General features: G+C 40.9%; 1 protein-coding gene across 1 annotated transcript; it reads right to left on the reverse strand.

Moving 5' to 3' along the window:
• Nucleotides 1-4,222: 4,222 nt before the first annotated feature.
• Sesn (Sestrin) lies at nt 4,223-18,704 on the reverse strand. Its single transcript, XM_089598134.1, has 6 exons — nt 18,060-18,704; nt 9,086-9,256; nt 6,055-6,237; nt 5,396-5,941; nt 4,932-5,306; nt 4,223-4,847 (listed from the first exon to the last, which is right to left on the reverse strand). The coding sequence occupies exons 1-6, from the start codon at nt 18,234-18,236 to the stop codon at nt 4,761-4,763; spliced, it is 1,539 nt and encodes a 512-aa protein (XP_089454260.1). The 5' UTR covers nt 18,237-18,704; the 3' UTR covers nt 4,223-4,760.
• Nucleotides 18,705-20,906: the final 2,202 nt, after the last annotated feature.

Genomic DNA, 20,906 nt, shown 5'->3' on the forward strand with positions numbered 1-20,906 from the left:
TTTGTAGATTTTAAAACGTTTTTAATATCCAAAAATGTAAAAAATTACCCAAAGATGTAGTACTTTAAAAACTAATAGCGTTTGAAAAATTATTGGTACTACGATTATCAAATGATCTCTTAGTAAACATTTGTCGCCACTTTATTAAGTTTAATTTTTATTCAAGAATTTTATGAAATATTTTTAGTTTTTATTACAAAATGGAAACTTAATTTTTTTTTTTTTAATTAAAACAATCTTCTTAAAAGAGTTCTAGTTTAAAATTTCATCAAGTAAATTAATTTTAATTGTGTGAAAATAAAAGTAAAGAACAAAGTTCAACAGTACTGGCCTCAAGCAAAATTACGTCAATTATAACATCACAAAATTACATTTGTATCGAAATTCATTGCCTCGTTATGATTGACGTAGCAATGCGTCAACATAAAATCATCATGCACAATATAGTTGAATAGAACGAGCATATTAATATTTGACACGAAAACTATAACTACAACGTCTGACAAATATCGAGAAAAATACTAAGTAAATAAAATGCCATTTTTTTATATAACATCATTTATTAAGAGATAAAATAAATGATAAATAACATATCACTTGTATATGAAACTATAACATTTTTTAGTGTTCATTATCAGTTACGATACAAAAAAAATCACATCACATACAACCCTACCCGCCCACATTACGTATGATGATCACGCTTTATTCAAAGCATCAGCCAATGAAACTTGACAAACATATATATCATCGCAGATGATCAAAATATTATGTTTAACTACGGTATTATCAGACTGATAAACACAATAAAATTAACGTTGAATCGTCGTATTACAATTAACATGTTGATGCAAGCGTGTCTTGATTGCAGCCATAAGCTTTATTAATAGACGGCTTCATGATAAAAAAAAAAAAAAAAAACCAAATACGACAAAATACACCGTCTAACGCTTTAAATAGAAGCGATTAACAATCACACTGTTGACTCGTCGTTCGTTTTTATGTGGATTTGTTGTTTTCGAAAGTCGGAAGGGTCAAGTCAAATCACTTGAATTATCACTCTTGATGTGGTGTCTTGTACATACATACATACTATTAATATGCTTTATGACTCTTGAAAGTGAAGATGACGCCATCTAGATATATGTATATATTTACTTTTTTTTTTTTTATATATATATTTCTCCTCTCACAACATCCACATCTTTAGGATTTGATTTAAAGATATGATCGCAAGATTAAAGGCGTTTTTAGCACTTTCACAGCTTTGACTATTCCTTAAAGTTTATTATCGATTTGTCTCGTCGTATGCTAAAATTGTTATTTCTCTCTCGCTCTCTTTCTTTTCCTCTCTCAAATACAGCGTAAAACTTTTGCCGCTTTAGTACACCTACACATTACAATTTTATTTTCTCTCTCTTTGTATATTTTGGGTGTGTGTATGAGTGTGTGTGTGTTTATATGTTTACTTGTATAAAAAAAAAACGCGTGAGTAAAATAATCGTGATAAAATAAAAAAAAAAAAAAAATAAAAAAAAATAATAATAAATATAGCTTAGCTTTTTGTTATTGAGCTAACTAAAATCATTAGTTTCAAACGATAAACTACTTGTAAATCATTCAACAGCTTTTTTTTAATATCCTCCTGCCTCTCTCTCTCTTTCTCTCTTAATAAATCACACGTTTATTTATCTCCTACGACAATAGATTAAAACAATGACAGATGGATGCTTAAATTTTTCGCAATCATAGAAAATAAAAATTTTGCAAATTATTTTAGAAATATTTATATATAAATATAGATATATGTGTATACATATACACTTATATGTACATAATACTGCGAGCTCCGCTTGTCGATGCATCACCATCTCGCAGTCATCGCCATGTAACTATATAATCACCAAATAGCCTTTACGGGTTGTTTAAAGTAATTTTGCCAATAACAATACCCGGTATACTAGGTATCAGACCTCTTGTAAAACACTGTAAATGAGAATATTATATTTCCCAAAGTCGGCGAAATTACTTTTCAATATTTTCTCGCTAATTTTCTTTCTCTTTCTGTACTCACATGTACACAACTGTAATGCATCCAGACAGACAAATACACACATACACACACACACACATTCGCTTATTCATTAGCTCGTTAAAATCGATGATAAAGGTACATATTGTTGTAAACGCAATTTCACTCGACGCCCCTGACTTTTGCACTCTTTGAGATCGCTTGTCTAAAATTCGCAAGCTTCATGGCCATCTTGCGAGACGGCCGCTCGCGAATCTCTGCTCACTGTTTAATAACTTAAATAATAGATTTAGCCGACGAATTCTCCGAAGGCCGTGTAAAAACAGAGTTGCGCTGAGGAGCGTACGAGTAAAAACAATTAAATTTTGGAATTTAAATGATGATTGCACAGAGGAAGAAAAATAACTGAGCAATCGTGGATGTGAGTGTAATTAACGCGTAGAGAGACACGAGGATTTTACAAAGTCAAACATTATTTTTTATTTTATCTTGTCTTCCTACTTGTTAATTAGTTGTCGTCTTGAGAGTTTTCTTTTCGAAAAACTGTCGACGTAAACAACAAATGAGTTTATGCATGTACGAATAAAAAAAAAAAAAAAATTGTATTAACAAAATGTGTGTGATATATTTAATGAGGCGGCGGCGATCAATAAAAACTTTTAGATTTATAATAACTTATTATTGAAAAATCTATACAAATTTGGTTTAACACAGCTTTTTTTTAAAATCAATAAAATATTGTCCTATCAATCTTTTCGGATCTTTACCTCGGATATACATGTTTGTTGAAGCTCGCATATAGTTACATTTCTCAATGATTTTTCGATTCAAATCAAAACCTGTTTGAAAAGTATCCAAAAGTTTTTTGACAATTTACATGTCTTGAAATTTGATTTAGAGTTGTTTGTAAATAAAATATGGATAATTATACTTTCAAACTGAATAACTGAATAAAATGTAAGACAATAAACAACTTTAACGTGTTCTATACACTTTGATATGTCAGTACTGATTCCAGGAATCGCATTTATTGGTCGAAAATGTTTTTTAACGTCCCATATAGTTATAGAGAATATAAAAAAATTTTCTGTACTTGGTCGTGTTGCTATATTTTATTTCAAAGACTGTGATTTTTCATTTCATCACAGAAATATAAACGTACTTGAATTACTTTTTACCTGAAATTCATTACTATTATTATCGTTATTATTCTTATTATCACTAAGATTATTCCAAATTCTCGATGGACGCAAGATACATTCAATTGCTACGTATATACTCTCCATATACAAGTCAATTAAAGGAAAATGCTACATTGTAATGAAACTCTTTACTTTTTTTACTTTGAATAAAAAAATTTTCGTTTCAAGTTCATTCAAAACGTGTGATGTTTTTAATTAATTTTTTTTAACCACGTAATATAATTTATATCCCATTTGCAATGTGCAAATACGTTTTTCGATACAATATACAGTAATCATTATATACAAGTCATACTTTTAGTTAATTTTCATAATCCTATAAATTTGATTTGAGAAAGCAGCCTCTTCGTTAGGATTATTATTCTTTTTTTAATCACACGAAATTTAATGGGTGATGAAAAAAAAAAATTTGAATATAAAACCTGTGAATGGAATCAAGTTTCGATTGCGTATATTTGTTTTGCATTAATAAATTATGAACGTAACATGTTTGTGCGACAAAAATCATTAATTATGATGTGTGACACAACTTTAATCGTAGAGCTGTCAGAAATTAACCGACTTGTCCATCTGTAAGATTTGATTATTTAATAGCTAATTAAATTAAATCTCCCTATTTATAAAATTCAACGAAGAAGCAACAATTCACAAATAAGTTTTCGCACAAATATCACCTAATACAGTCGGTTTGTCTGATAAAAATGAAAAAATTTCGTTTTAAAAATTCAGTCGTATTCATTTATAACATTAGTTGAATAATAATAATAATAATAATAGATCTCTGCCTGCAAAGCTAGCTAGTTATTAAAAATCGATCACATATTAAATAAATATTTACACAATTAATTGAAAAAATCTATCTCCTTTTTTCTCTCGCTTTCCTTCTTTTTTTTTTTTATTTTTTATTTTTTTTATTTTTTTATTACTTTCTCAAATGAACGCGTGATGACGATTATAATGATGAATTGTTGGAGAAAAAAAAAAAAAAAAAAAAAAAAAAAAAAAAAAAAAAATGAAAATAAAAAAATACAATTATCAGCGACAAAGTTGATTTGAACGCACAAAATTTATCTACAAAATCGAATCGACAAACAACGGTCGTTCCTTAAGTTGGCTCGAAATAACCGGTGTACGTTTTGCAAAACTATCCCTCTGTATCCCTCGTAGTCAATTTCATTTAATTTCCCACCCCTCACTCAACAACAGCTCGCCAATTTCTCGTATTCACTAACGTCACAAATTTTTCACTGCTCTCCACTTACGTGAATGTCTACTCGAAAAGTTGAGTTTAAAGGGCTCTCTGCTCGCCACCGATGGCCTCCCCAGGATAGCGACACTTTGTAAGTCGACGACGTCGACGACGACAACAACAGCAACATTGACGGCCGATCTCTGATCGAGTGACGCTTGGATCGAGGTTCGTTAGGCCTCTCGTTATCCGTCCCTATTAATGACGCGCTGGTGTTGTCGCCGTCAAATGAGCCTGCTGGAACGCTGCGCAGCTGCCAATCAGCGGGCCTGGACAGTTAAGTCATGTAGAGCATGACGGCGCGCAGCGCGTACAACAATTCCGCCTGCATCCGAGCCTCCAAAATCATCAAGCTCACATGAATCTGGAATCGAATTGACATTAGATAAACAATAAGAGAGAAAAAAAAAAAAAAAAAAAATTGTGGTATTGGCTCTTGAAAACGTACCTTTTCGCTGTGCTTGAACTCGCGCATCACGCGATCGTAGTCCCTCTTGGTGACCCGTTCCGGGTAACAAACGGCGTTCTTGATGAACGTCTTGAGACTACTCTCGACGAGCTGATTGATCTCGTTGTAATCGTAATCGTCGTGCATGATGCCGAACATGCACTGAATGTAGTTCCAGATGGCTCGGCGAAAACGCGACGTGTCGACCCGACTGTGCGTACCCATGGTGTAATAGGTGAGGTTGTAGGCCGTCTTGAATTTATCGTCGAGCAGATTGCCCACGTCGTTGTAAAGCCTGTTGACGAGCGAGTAGCCGTGGTCGTCCCAAGAGTAGTCCTGCACGCGGAATATCGGTATGTCGTTGAGCTGACCCCGCTGAAATTACAATGTGCACCGGTTACATTTTAAGGGGCGTTTATTCGCATGATCGTCGAAATGGGGGGAAAAAAAGCAAACTACCGTACCTTGGCAAAGTCCTGGTAGACGTAGCTCGGGTCGTCGATGAAGAGACCAATGTCCGAGTCGAGGAGGACGCTGTTGCGCTGGGGCGCCGCCGCGAGTTCCGCCGACTGAGTCTCGACGCTCTCGAAGCGCTTCGAGAGCTCCTCCTGGGTTATGCTGTACGACTCGTTCTTCTCCGAGAGGCGCTTCATGCGCTCCATGAGGGTCTCGACGCCGACCTCCTGTTCCCCGCAGGGCGACGCGGGCGGCGAGGGCTGCTGCTGTTGCTTCTTACCGCTCTGCCGACGGGGAAACCCGTTGGGTATGATTATCTGCTTGGGGGGACTCGTGCAGCCGAGCTGCTGTTGTTTGTTCGGCTCGAGGGGCGTCTGGAGGTTGGCGGTGGGCGGGACGTTTTCCTTGCACATGAGGTGACTCGCGGCGTCGTCGAGCTCCTCGTTCACCCCGCACGAAAACACAAAGGACGACAACGCGTGGAAGTGCGCCAGGAGGACTATCGCTTGCACCACCTCGGCCAACGACCAGCTGTCCGAGCCCTTTGTCAATTTCTACACCGGGGTAAACACAAAACAGGTATAAGTATACACGCGTGAGCTCTACACGCGTTTTTTTTTTTTTTTTTTTTTTGTTTTTTTGTTTATGGGGCGGATGATTTGTATACCTCGATGTGCGTCTTGTTGAGCAGCCAGGGCCTGTGCGCGAGGATCTTGTTGATCTCCTGGAGGTCCTGGAGCTTGCCTGGCATCGACTTGAGGCCCTGCAGCCAGGACTCGTCGCCGCCCTGGCGCAGGAACTCGGATTTTTGCAGGTTTATGAGGTAACTGCACTGATGCCTCGCCGATGCCTGAAAACACACACACACCCACGTGCACAACCAAACATTATTTTAATGCCAAAGTTTATAACATCTCGTTACACGCTCAAAGTACTCTTGTTCGATCTGCTCGATCGTTGCGTCATTGCATCACCAGAACTACAGTCGTGTGTACATACAATATACGTGTCTATAATGTGGTTGATCTGATTTTCGCGCGAGCCTATAATTATAAGTGTACGTGCATCGCCGCGACAATCAGCCGAGTACTCGTGTCCCGAGAGCTTGGAAGCCGTCAAAAAGACGCTGGTTGTCATTTTTCGATCGGAGGTACTCTCGGTGAAAGAAAAGGAAAAAAAAAAAAAAAAAAAAAAGCCATTAGGATCGAAGAGAAGCACTAAGAAGAGCAAACGGAGCTTCGTCAAGGCCGTTCGTGAGGAAAAATCGCGATTGCGTAACTCGCCGAGCGCGCCTCGAAAAAATAAAAAGGCCAATCGCGTTTACGTGCTGCCCGTGCAACGCGAGCGACGAAGTTTTCCCAAAAATGTACGTGGATGCTTTTTTTACTCCTGAAAAACAACAGGAAGAATAGCAAAGCCGGCTCTTTTCCCCCCTTTCGCGGCGCGAGCGATTTACAAGTGTTTAGCAAAGCCCGCGAGTGGAACCTGTTTTTCAGACGCGCGCCATTATCTTATCGTTTATCGCGCGTCGCTCACGGCCCTCTCGGACACGGGGGAGATTTTTCAGCACCGATTGCGCTTATTTTCGTCCCGAGTCCGCACCTCTCGTACCTTCTCCTCCTCCTTGTTTTCGCAATCAACTGCACGCGCGGAGATTACGTTATTTTTCGTCCCCCCCATCAGAGACGAGATCGCGACTGTTTACCCCGCGTTATCTCCGAGATACCGGGAGAGCGCATTGTAGTTTTATTGCCAATGGGCGTCGGACACGGCACGCGAGTCGCCGATTTTCGCGGCTCCTCCTATATGTACATGCTTAAATAGACTCGGGGAAAGTTTTTACACGACAAAACGAAAGGAAAAAAAAAAAAAAAAAAAGAAATGAAAGTATAGGTACCATTTTTTACAAAACGAGTTCACCGGTATACGCAAAACCAACCAGACAAACAAAGGTGCAGGCGGGCTATATATTTTCTTCTTCTTTTCCCACGCCAGTTACACATACACTTTTCCTCGTCGCGACTATCAGTTTTTTTTTTTTTTTTTTTTTTTTTTTTTAATGGAAATGTGTTTTTTGACTCATGCCTGTTGCGCACGTGCTCAAACACTCGAAGCTGGCGATTGTCTGTGGTTAGTTAGGCACATTATTATACTCGATCATTATCATCATCGTCGAATGTATCCAAGAGACGCGATAAGAATCACTTCTCGAAGAGGCATTTTAACTCTTCGTGGCACGATGTGTGTACCTACTCTCTCGCTTACACGGGTGTACATCGAGTATACGCGGGTATACCGATCATTGCAATGATTATCGGTAGGGGGAGGGGAAAACAGACTCGACAAGTTAAAGTAATTGACAATCGATAACTTTGGCGAAAAAGTGCAACAATGAAGATGATGATAATAATTTCGAGCGCGCATCGTCGAAGTTTCTCGGTGCTACACACACACACACGAAACAACGCAATCTTATCTCGGCGGGAGAGGCATGCATGTATATTATAATTAAGTATCTCTCTCAAAAACAATTTTTCATCGAAATTAAAGAAAACACACGGTCTCTCGACCAATTGTGTGCTTTACGATGCACACAGACGTATAGGTAATGTATACACGTGTATTTATCCGCGTGCGTGTAAAAAATATCAAAGTTCGCGATATAAGGGAAAAAAGAATTCCGGAAACCCACCGGTTGAATAATAAGTATTATCGATGCTCCGAGCTAAAGAGAATAAGAAGGCCCGACAGCGGCGGGGGAGAGGGGAGAGGGTGACCGCTCCAAGGCCGAAAAACTTGCGCGTCGGAAGAACAAGCCGTGATATGTGTTAAAATGCGCGAGAGAGGCGCGACAATGACGTGATCCTCGTAAAATTAGGTATGCGTATTTTTTACTTTATCACTTTATCAACGCCGCTCTATTACGATAACGTTTGACATTGTGCGTACTTATATACGCTACTTGGTTTTGAGCATTGGGACGATAAGGTAAATGTCCCTATTCGTGGAACGTGTCCTTATTCATGGAACATAAAATATCATGTATTTGTTATATAACTAACTTGATAAAAAAAACTGTGGTACTTGTATATTTTATGTATCTTTATGAATTCACGAGAAAAATTTCATTTTACATACAATAAATGACCAATTTTAAAGATAATTCCATAAATAATAGGGTCAAAGTCGTACATAACCTATCTTTTGAACTGTACGTATTATGGCACCAAACTTCAACGAGGAATTTTTATATTTCTAGTAAACAAATAAACGGTGTAATTATTTTTGTTAAATTAAATAGTGTTATGTAAGTGAAAAAGCTTTAATTGTCTTAAAATATTATAATCAATTTACGTTTTTTAAAAAGTTTCATAATTACGTACATTTTGGTCTTATAATCTTTTTATAAAATAAAGTATTTTAACAACTAAGAACCATATTTAAAAATTAGAATAATAATGATAAATTTATAGCGCACCAGCTAATACCAAAATTTCTACTGTTAAACCTCACAGTTAAGAAAAAAAATTAAAGATGTGCGTGTGATGAAATTTGTGATCATAATAGGGACATTTACCTTACGCGAGATAAAACCTATACTCTTGCAAATCCTCCATTTTCACACATGTACGTACACACACACATATACGTGTACTTACTAATGAACAAAGTTTTTTTTTGTTTTCAATTAAACTCACCATGATGGCTATGAGGTGCCTGTAGTCGTAGGGAAGTGGCCCGTCGCCCCGTAGAATGAAATTTTGCGTGCGCAAGAACTGCTCGAGGTAGGTCGGATGCGTGCATACGACCCTCACTACGTGGTCCAGCCTGTTGTTTTGCATGAAAGCTTCCATGAGCAGCATGTGAGTCTGAAAAACGAAAAAAAAAAAAAAAAAAAAAAAAGCCATTAATACAACAGACATATCTCTCTCGTTGTCCACACGCGGCATTGGATTGGCTTAACATGTAAATAAGAAGTAAAAATAAAACGCGGGCACATTGAGCAGGCCATGTGTATCTCATCGTAAAAGGAAAGGAACGAATATCTAGAGATGGAGAGACAGAGCAAAAAAAAAAAAAAAAAAGGTAAGAATAGCCATGTGTGTGAGGTTGACCAAAGAAAGGGGCGATGATGATGATTCATGACGTTCAACTATAAAAGCCGAGGTTCAAATCCCACTCTGGACAAAAATTTTCATTAACAAATGAGGTTTTTTTTTTTTTTTCTAGATGGAATTTGAGCTTCAATAAACCTACCGTTTTACCTACCGTTTCACCCACTGTTTACGAACCAACGTATATGGCTAAAAAAAAAAAAAAAGAGAGAAAAAAAAAAACTATAAAGTCGTGAAAAATATGATAGAACGAACCCTCTGACGTGATTTTCCGCTCACACGCGTGTAAGACGTAGTTATATACCAGCATCGTCGAAGCTCATAAGAATCGGCAGCACGTAGTTTCGTTGTTTTCGACTTTCCTAACAGGTATTATAATATAGGCGAGGCGCTCTCTCTCTCTCTAAAAACGCGCGATAAGTAAGTAGGTATGCTTCACATGGCGAAGCTCCAAACGTTATGTTATCTTTTAAGTGCGTGACAATGTACCTGCTCCGGGATGAGCGTCGTGCTCTCGCACCTTTGCTGCGCGTAAGGGAGAGAAGGATGGCACCGGCAGCCCCTTTTCTCTCCTCCCTCTAGCCTCGGCAGATCCGTATAACGCATCATTATCGTCGACCGACCGCCGAACGCAACTTATTACGTATATCGAGAGGCACTACTTATCGTAGCATTTATATACGTTTCGCTGTAGTGCGGGTGTACACTTTTTTGTTGCTCGAGGAGTCTAGGCCAACTTTCCGGTGTACGTATTGTATGAAAAAAAAAACACTATTATTGTGCAACCAGGTGTTTTTATTGCGTCACTCGTCACTTCCTAGCCTAGCGATCGTTTCTATGCTGTATAGTCGTTGTTGGGTCCAGCTTCTGCACTATTGTCGCGTCCCGAGAGTGAAACAAGCACACGCACACTTGTGTCGTAGCTGCAGCTAATTAAAAATTCAAAAAGCTCTCGGGCGTTGTGTGTCGTCTCGTTCGAGTACCGAATGATCCCCGGTCGGTGGAGCACGCGGTGTTATAAGCGCCTGCGAGCACAATGGACACGTACAGTATGACGGAATTTCAGTGATTTAGTTATCAAAATGGCCTATTCCCCTCCCCCCCCCCTTCCCCGACCACTGCGCTCGTTACGAAAATCATTAAAAAAAATTTTACACGTACGCGTACGCACACACCCATTGCTCAATGACGCCGATAATCTATACACTTACAATGTAGGAAGATAGCAGCGCTTGGATGCACCGATTTTTTACAAATTCCTCGGGGGTATAAGCAATATTCATATGTACGTTAATGGACCGATTGTGTTGAAATAGTAACTTCGCCCGGTTCGAACGCGTTTATTTTTTACCTTTCGACTTGGTCGATGAACTCTCTTCTTCTCATTTGCAAGCGATCGAGGCTCTTTGTGTCTATAAGTGTATACGTATTTAATATGAAAGAGGGAAAGATTAGTTGACAACTCGGTGTTGATTTCTCGAAGCTTCCGACGATAAAACTTCAATCGACAATGAAAAAACAATAACAAAGGATCGTTGCCAATCGTCCAGCATGGGTCTTTGCTTGTTCAAATTGATGTATGTATATAGCTAACAAAGAAAAAAAGTAAATTTTTTATATAAGCCAACTTTCGGGCCCCCTAATCACCGCCTCTCTCTCCCGATTGTCGTCATTGAACGACTATGTATATCAACTTATATTTCTTCCACGTATTTTTTTTTACTTCTCCTACCAATGAGTCATTGCCGTGCGGTTTTCGTCTCTTTTCAACGATTCGAAATAACGTAATTTGCCCGCTTGACGATTGTTGTACGCCTCGAAACTTGTTAAATTTACACACCGGCTACGCGCACACTTTTGTAGAGCGCACAATTTAGTAGCTGATAAAAAAAAAAAGAACCGAGAAACCAGACAATGCACACTTAAAAATCCATAAAAACTGTTTTGCAGCCGCGCGAGAGCTCGTAATGTGGCATATACATGTTTTTCGCGTTCCGCAACATAAACGAGTGGAAAACATATTGTAGGGGATTTCGAAAACAGAAAAACAGCAGAGTTATACTACATAAACGTTTAGCGGCACATGGGTGTGTTTTTCTTCCCACTGATAGAGCATAGGAAAAAAACTAAGCAGGCCGCCACTGAAAGATCCAATGGTCGAACGATATAATGGCAGCAGAGAGAGATATGCATACAACTGTTATACAAAACGAAAAAAAAAAAAAAACTGCAAACGCGCACGTGGAAGCTGCACGTATGTATATAGAAGAGAGAGAGAGTTCCAAGATGTCTCGGGGAAAGGCGACCGAGGCGGCGATATCTCGGCCGAGTGCATCGTGGACGGGGCTCTTTGAATAAACAGCCGCATAAATTTTCATGGAGAGACGCGCATTTTTTATCTCCCTCTCCGAGATATCTATGGCGCGTACACCACGTATACCTATGGATACACACACCCGCGGCCCCGAGCCGATGGCCGAGCCAAAACACGACCGATTCGACGACGCGATTCAATAGCGTATAGTGTACAATATGCTCATGTTTTAGCAGATGCGTGTGTGTGGACGTGGAGAGGCTTGCACTTATGTGCCCATAGATATATACGCGGTGTGTAATGCAGAGGCGGAGGCTACAATATTTTAACCGAGGGAGAGTATAATATAGACGGACGGAGCAAAGAGGTCGGATGAGATGTGCCACTGTGTGTGTGATATCGCGCCCATGTATACATTATATACGGCGAGAGAGATTTCGCGATCGAGGGTCTCGTGTGTGTATATTCGTACTTCACGTGTGTTTTTACGCAACCCCGGCTTTTTCTTTGTTTTCTTTTTTTTTTTTTCCTTCACATCCCTGACAGTATAGGTAAGTACACGCACAGTCGAGCAAACAACGTACGAGCGCTTTCGCGATTTTTCTTTCAGCGAATGAACCTACTCGTCCCGTCTCTTCGTGAAAATCAAAGACGAAGCGCTACAGTTTATTGTAAATTTGATGGGAAAAAAAAAAAAAAAAAAAAAAAAAAAAAAAGATGTTAACTCAATGACGTGCTCGAATCGGCAATTTTCAAGGACTGAAAGTGCGTTGAGTGAAGATCTTTATTATGAATACGTATAAAGGGGGAATCGAGGAAAATACACGTACGTCGAGCCGCGGCGTTTCTTTGTTTGACCATCCATAAACACAAAGGCTGACTCGATCAGATTTCCGTCATCCTACCTACTTTTTTTTTTTTTCCCCCACATCCAAAGTAGGAAGTCTGCCTCGCGATCATTGTACTACACGCGTGTTCAAGTGACTCCAACAATTAAACGGAGGTGTCAATAAAAAATCCTACAGCCGTGACGATTGTTTTGTGGAAAAAAACAAAACCAGAACTCGCATCTAATCGGACTAGCATACACCTACCTATACGTTCAACGTCAACATTTGTTATTATTGTTTTTGTTTTTAAACGCAGTAGGAGATTTGAAATGAAAAAAAAAAAAAAAAAAAAAAAAAAAACAAAAAAAAACAAAAAAAAAAACACGCACATACGCGTATAACATACACCCACATTTATCGCTCGGATGATACGCGTTGATGAGCATAGCTCCTGACGATGGCACTACGAGCCCCGATACCCCCCCGGCAAATCATCAGAGCGTGGGTGTACACACACAAGCACACACCAGCGATATAAACTCCTAATATAGTGCGGGTACAAGGTTTTTGCGCGTTGTATAATCTGCGGCTTCCAGTTAATATATCATCATCGCCACCGTACATTACACGCTATCGCGTTTCAACTAGCTATACGCACACAGTGTCATTGCGATGAACTCAATTTTTTTTTTTTTTTTTTTTTTTTCCCCTATTCGTTGTGATTAAATATTTCCGAGACATCGTTACGGCGCTTTTTGTGTTCTCGGAGCCGACCTCGCCTCCCGTACTCCCGGAGGAAAATCACCAATACGTGTAAATACATCGAGCGGAACTTCCGATCGTTTGGCGATACGTTTTCGCACGAGACAAAGGAACCGCTCGTTCGATCCTCTTTTTCTTTGCAAGAAAGGCCGCTTTGAAACGCGAGGCCGAACAAAAAAAAAAAAAAAAAACACCACAATGTGTCCGATATTAATTATTATTCTGGTTCAAGGCGCGATTGTGTGTTTATAAATAAGCGTCAGCCGGAGTCCCTTGAAATTAAGGTGTAAAAATACCCACACTTTTTGATACTTTTACTCATCAGCGTGTACGCGCGCACATATGACTCGCTCCCGGCAGCGGCTGTTTTTTTTACGAAGCAAGATTTTATTTTCGTTCCGAATATTCATTTTCCCGTCGTCGACCTGTACTCTCTATAGGGGGAAAAAGAAGTAGAGTAAAAAAAAAAAAAAAAAAACCCAAACGGACTCCTGCTGCGCTTCGACAACAATCGTTTGTTTTTCGACACAAATATATATATCGCAGAGCCAGGGCGATTCTGAATTTTTCGAAATTCAATGCTATACACTTTTTTGTTGCACCGCGTATATACTTATTATACACGCCAAGAGTATAAAGTATGCGCGGGTATAAAGAAAATTTTATATCTACAGATAAAGCAAATAGCAAGGACTAGTCGATGCGTGTTTGAGCTCGCATTTGTATACGTATGTGTATTTTACACTCGGCTCTTGACAGCAGATAACATTTACGCGAGACAATCAATAAGCCAAGCTTCGCTTGCGAAAAAGAAGGGTATTAAGATGCAAAAAAAAAAAAAAAAAAAAAAGTAGAGCCCGACTTGTCAATCGAGCGATACCTATTTATAAATTCTTTTTTAAATTTATTTCTACACTTGTCGTGTGTACAAGCTATGTTTGTGTAAAACCTGAGCTCATCGATAAAAAAAACCAAAAATGATTGGAAAAATCGAATTATACCAGGCGCTGAATATTATTTTAATTGTACCACTCGAGGCGTAATTTAACAGTCGATCGTACGTCTAAAATTACACCGTTATATATGCATTTAGATAATACCCAGGAGTAGCATCACCGGCGGGTGAGGTGGGTGGGGGGGCGATAACGAGATGACACACAACGATTATGATAAGTACGGCAAATCGAGGCCACGCTCGACAAAACTATTTTTTTTTTTTTTTTTTTTTTTTCACCTGCTCCAAGGTTGATGCCTGTATAACATATATACCACTGCGTTGCAGCTGTGTCAATGAACCCACATAGGAGGGTAGAGGGGGGGGGGAGAATCAATCGCTCGGCGCGTATAAAATAATAATACATAATAATAATAATAAATAATAATATATGCGCGCATGATTAACAACTCTACGATAACAATTGAGATAAGGGGAGCGGAATTTCGTAAATTTGTCGTGGGCTCTCTGCCTGCTGTTTCAACAGTTTTGGCTGCCGTTTCTTTGCAATGAGCTTGCAAAAGCGACGATCGCGTGATCCCCGATAAAGTCTTTGCAAATGATCACGTACAGGCACACAGGGAGGGGCAACTGTGCATGTACTTGCGCAGATTTTCTCTCAAGTGAGCAGCGCGCGACGAGCTCACAAGTCAAATGGCTGCACGCGGAGAATTATATCGCGAAAGAAAGAAAGGGAGCCGGGGGTGGGGGGGAACGGGAGTTGCGAAGGAGGGGGGGGAAGGGAAGAGAGAAAGAATAAAAAGCGGAGATACACACATATATATATATGTACCGCCCGCCCGCCCCCTTCTCGCTTTGTTCGCAACTCCATACACTGCAAGTAGGTCCCGCGAGTTCGATGCTCTCCTTCTTATCAGCGACACTCGCAAATCTCAATCGCTCGCTCGATTGGTCGCGCGGCCGGCTACTTTGCTGACGTCACGAATCATCGATTTTTCTCGTTTCCCCCACCCTATATATGCTATATACACAATGTTACATAGAGTCAACGTGATGACCTTTAACCACCAACCCCGTGGGCTCAACAATTCCAAGCTCATCTATTTACCCCGTAGAGTGGCTTATAAGGTGTATTATACATTTCACGTTTCACCCGTGCATGCGCGTAAAATTGGACGAGCAAACGACCCCCCCCCCCCCCCCGTCCTGCTGTACTGCTGTACACACATATCCACCACCACCGCGAAATACGCACTTCCGTGTGTGTATACACATGGTACGTGCGTGTATTATCCCGTGCTCGAGTTGTTTTTCTACCCAAGCTTATGTGCTTACCTTTTATGATCCCTGGGAAAATGCCTTCCGGGAAAGGAAAATTACTCGGGTTGTGGAGAAGAGAGAGGGAGGGAGAAAAAAAAAAGGGGGGGGAACCATGCAAATCCAATAAAACACCCCCCGATATCAGGGCTAAGCGCAAAAAGTTTCATCGGACGAGCGACTTGTTAAAGCACGAGCCGTGTGTCCCGCCTACGCGCCGATGGGAGCCCTTCGAGCGAGAGCCTCTTTGACCTTCAAACTTGGCCCGCGCGTGCCCAACTTCTGCCTCCCCCGTTCGACACACATATACATACTCGTCCTTCCTTCCCCCTTTTTCTCGGCCACCCCCCTCTCGCTGCGCTCGGTTGCTGCTCTGTCTGTGTGTGTGTGTGTTTACATGTATACAGATACCGAGGCCGGGTGGTTTTTTTTTCTTTTTGTTTTTTCGTGATAAAATTCAAATGCTCTCGTAAAAGTGTACACATTACATTACATTGGGGTATACACGGGATGCATGTCACGTCCGCGCTGGAGTCAAATGGTTGCGTTGAATTTCATTATTCGAGCTGATCTCACTCGGTAGATTAGATAATCGTGTGTGCGCCGGCCGACCCGTTCGCGTAATAATACTTATACACTGCACCATCTACGTGTGTACCATTTTTTGCTTTTTCGAATAACAATAACAAAAAAAGGAAAAGGACCTGACTGACAGTGCTACTCATTGTTATTGTCCCCCTTCGTATGCGGGAGTTGAACGAGATCATAGCGATCTCATTAATTATACATGCTCGATAAAATTCAATGAGGCACCGATTTCTTTTTTTTTTTTTTTTTCTTTTCATATATTTCCCATCGACAACGAATTGATATTCTCGTATGTGGAAAGTATATTTGTTCGTAAAGCGATAGAGGGAGCCTGATTATTTATATTGAACGCTAAAAAAAGCTTTCCTGTATATTATTTTTATATAAAGTGCTACGTCTGATATAACTCATCTATCGCATAAACGAAGACGATCGGTCACTATACTATAATATATAAATATACACATATATATGGGTAGGCGCATGTAGCTGAAAAACAACAAGAAAAAGCCTTTATAGATCTTATCCCTCGAAAAACCGGTTTGCGCTCTCTTTCTCTCTTAAAAAAAAAAATAGATAGGTAGTTTCACGGTGTTTTCGTGTGCGTGAGCGCGAGTACACACATGTATTTACACATGTATAGAGCGGTGGTGCGCACGCGCACTCGAGTGAAAAGCAGACGACAAAGGAAATTCAAAATAGGACAAATCGAAATGGAAAATCATTCGGGTAATACCATCAATCTAGAGTTGAAACATCACAATTGGCACGATCCCTTGCCAGAGAGCGTTTATTACACTTGTATATTTGTCGAGGCGAGCCAGCCAAGCGCATGTCGTACTTTGAGCTTTATTTAGCCGGCGAAAAAAGTTCGATGTTGGTTTTCTTTCGTTTTCGTTTTTTTTTTTTTTTAATGAAAAAACCAAGCTCGGTTCAATCGAGCGTGTGAGTCACGGAGCTCATTTTCATTAGCTTTAACTTTACGCGAATCAAGCTGTCGTTTAAAACACTACACTTACAGCAAAGACCATCACCTCGCTCATTTGACTTGATAATACACGCATACATTATATGTTACACGCGTACCTACATACAAATGATAAACACCGTTCAAAACATTATCATGGCATATCGCCTTGGATATCTTTTGTTTACTCTCGTACGTATAGTTGAAGTACACGTTATCCAAAGTTTCTCCATCAAACTGTCAATCGAATTTCGAAGTTTTGTTTTGTGACAAGAGATTCCCTGTGAAATTTCTCTCACCTATACAAGTATAACGCGTTGTCGAGCTTGCAGGCGCATTCGGCACAAAAAGAAGATGTAATCAGTAAAGAAAAAAAAAAAAATTAAACGAAGCGAACAATCGATCCGTCAGTTATTAGTTAAGCCCAGTAAGTATGATAATAATAATGGCAAAGGGGGAAAAAAAGGAAACCTGCCGCTGACAACTTGTTGCTGCATCGAGCGTATAAAAGCCGACGAATCGAAAACTTCTTGCAAAGCTGAACGGAATAAATAAAAGGAAAAAAGGAGAAGAAGGTGAAAAAAGGTTGTTCTGGCACAGTGAAAACTCGTTTCGAAGATACTTTAAAAATCCGGCAGAATCGAATAGGTATATACGACAACTTTGGGGCGACTATTGCGTCAGCTCGCCGACGACGGTTCGACGGAGAGAAACACTTGCGGACGAGGTTGATGTAAAATATTACCGCTGCGCCCATCATCTCTTTTTTTTTTTCATACGAAACGACGGGGGAGACCATAACAAGAAAAGGAGGAAGGACTCACTTCATTGCCGATTTGTCCCATACTGGCGATTGCAAGTAGCGCAGCAGTCGCAGCCGCCTCGGGGCAAACCTCCTCCGCCTCCTCGCTTAGCACGGGAATTTTGGCGATGAGCTGCTGCTGGTGCAGCTCGCGTCCCTTCCGCCTCTTGGTTCCTCTACTACGACTGTCGAACAGCATCAACCCTCGGAGCCGGCGAATCTTTTCAATGGCACACAATTTCGGTACACGCTCCCGGCGTCTTCTATTACTAACTCCTTGTATAATATATACTTATCGATACAACCAACAGCGGCAAAGGTCAAACTTGCGGCTCATCACTTTTTGCACGCGAGAGAAATCGGAGTCGGAAAATCGGCTACTGTCATACTCGCGCGTGTGACGATTTTTCTTTTTTTTCCTTACGTTTATATATATACAGGCAACAAAGAGACGAACAACAGCTGAGCAACCCGGCGATTCGTGACAGTCGATGCGAACGAAAGTCGCGAAACTTTCTTTTTTTTCCCCGCAGCTATGGCTTTACAAGCGAAGAAAGAAAGCTGCAGGTATATGTACAATAGCACTTCCTCGAGGGATCCGTACCGTGGGTCCCGCGATGTGTGTAATCGTGTACTATATACCCGCGGGGAAGAGGTCGACACCACCTCGTGCGGCAGCCGGTTGCTAACTGAGCTCCTGCCTACTACTCTGCACCGAGTTTGACTCCGCACAGAGTGTGCATTGTATACATAACACGCGAAACCCGATGTTGGCTACTTGGCTCTCCTCGACGACGACTCTTTCTCTCAACTTAACTCGTTTCGGAGCAACGCATGCGCGCGACCTCGCTCTCCCCCCGGCTCGCGCACGTAGGTATACATATATAAATACGTGCATATAATATAGAGGGTGCAACTCGCTGCATACATATATAGATATACGAGGATGTTCCTTTACGTATAGCTTGTATACATATAGTATTATTCTCTCGCCCGGCAACTGCACTGGTATTGCGGGGCGTGCGCGCTTGTGTGGGTACGAGTATCCTTGTGGCAATGGAAGCCGGCCGGTCGCCAAACACTCGGCAGCCCCGGCGCTCGAGCTACGGGTGCCCCGGGTATTGCCGATTTTTCCGACTTTTCCATCCGATTTCCGCAAAAGGTCGATAGACGGCGAGCAATGCCCAATCGGGTGGTAGTTATCTATCGGGGCGAGCTCGAAGGTCGGGGGGGTGGGCGAAGGGCCCACGAAGCCCCGAGCGGACAAAGAGCCGTGGAGCCCCAGCCGGGGTGGGTGAGCCGCGCACGGTCCTGCCGGGGCTCTCTCTCGCCTGCTGGAAGCGCGACCGGCACGGATCAGCTGATGCCTTAGCAACAGACTTACTAGTCGGGCTAAAAATATCGGCCGGCTGTTATTCGCCGAGAGGGAAGAAAGAGGCAACAACTCGTGAGCTACTTGGGATGCGTTTCACTTCTTTGATGGGCTCTGATGCTCTCTTTCTTTCGGCTCGTTTTTTCTTGGATTTTAATTTTTTCCGTCGACTCGAGATAGCACCAGCTGCAATTGAGCCGTCCCACCATATACATGTATATACAGAGAGGGCTTGTTTTGCGACTCTGCAGTGTGTGTATACGTACGTCGTACACTTGAACGCTTGCCAGGACTACGCGACGCGGATTAAGTAGATGCATGATCGTGTGTTATCGAGCACAAAAGGAAAAACGAGTGGCAGAGCGCTGTGTGTATACGCACAGAGAGGCCTTGAATCTATAGATTACCCGATGTATATAATTATAGGGAAGCTGGTGTGTTTCAGCGAAAATTGGGGTGAAAGGAGGGGCGAGGAGAGAGTTAAAAGGGTACATTTAAAAGAGAGAGAGAGAGATGGTGGGGAAATCAAATGAGATCATCGGGTTTACTTTACTTTTTTTTTTTTTTTTTTTTTTTTTTTTTTCTCCAAAGATGTTACGATTTCGATGATGTAATCCAAGGAGCGAAGCACAAAGGCTTGGCTTGACGCGGTGACAATAACACCGAAGCTCTACAAAAACTGACTGGCGATACGATGATATATATGTATATGTACAGAGAGCGCGCGGTGTGTAATTCATAATCCATCATTTTTTAACGTAAAAATTGGCGAGCGAAAGAAAAAAAAAAAAAAAAAAAAAAAAAAAAAAAAAAAAAAAAAAAAAACTTGTAGATGTCGACGTACACGGATCAATTGTCGTTTTTAATTGTGCGCATGTACTAGTGTACCAATTGCGTTAATTTCCGACACTTTGTTTTGACAATTGATGGCCGACTTATGCTAATGCCCCGCAGAGCCGAGAGCTCATTATATCCGCTATGGGTGCGTATATTATATACGTGATCGAGCCAACTCTTTGGTCTCGCCTCGTTGAATTGTCTCTCTCTCTCTCTCTCTCTCTCTCTGCCATGTACGTACATGCATGTATGCCACACTCGTTTGACGAGGAGTTCAACAAATGACGCGTACGGCACGCTAAAGTCTACTTGGTTGGTTATTACCGCCACGGGATTCTCAATCATTATTTTTTGCGCTTCATTTTCGATCTCTTTTTTCTTTTTGGTTTTTACGGCTTGCGCAATACGAGGGTGTTGTTTTTTTTTTCTCGATTCCAGCCGAGGCCGAAAAATAAGTGTATTAATCGAACGAAAAAGAGGCAAGGAACACATTGTGATGACATATTAGGTAACGGACACACCTCAAGTAATTGCCACTGTTGTCGTGTATTTTCGACTGATGCAGGGCTGACAAAGAAAAGACACAGAGACGGATGGACGTGGATGGATAAAGGCAAGGAGAGAGAGAGGCAAATGGATGGACGCGCGACAAAACAAGTA

This window comes from Copidosoma floridanum, unplaced genomic scaffold (assembly GCF_036245765.1).
Source record: "Copidosoma floridanum isolate Cflo_tuat_1 unplaced genomic scaffold, Cflo_Japanese_pri ptg000001l, whole genome shotgun sequence".
Classification (NCBI taxonomy): Eukaryota; Metazoa; Arthropoda; class Insecta; order Hymenoptera; family Encyrtidae; genus Copidosoma; species Copidosoma floridanum.

Bases quoted from the DNA above. Each gene is read 5' to 3' on its own strand.
- Sesn (XM_089598134.1), bottom strand. From the start codon at position 18,236: ATGCTGTTCGACAGTCGTAGTAGAGGAACCAAGAGGCGGAAGGGACGC. The intron at 5,307-5,395 runs GTACGGTAGTTT...TTGTAATTTCAG, and splicing joins TCTACCAGGACTTTGCCAAG to CGGGGTCAGCTCAACGACAT. The intron at 4,848-4,931 runs GTACGTTTTCAA...ATTCGATTCCAG, and splicing joins AGTTCAAGCACAGCGAAAAG to ATTCATGTGAGCTTGATGAT.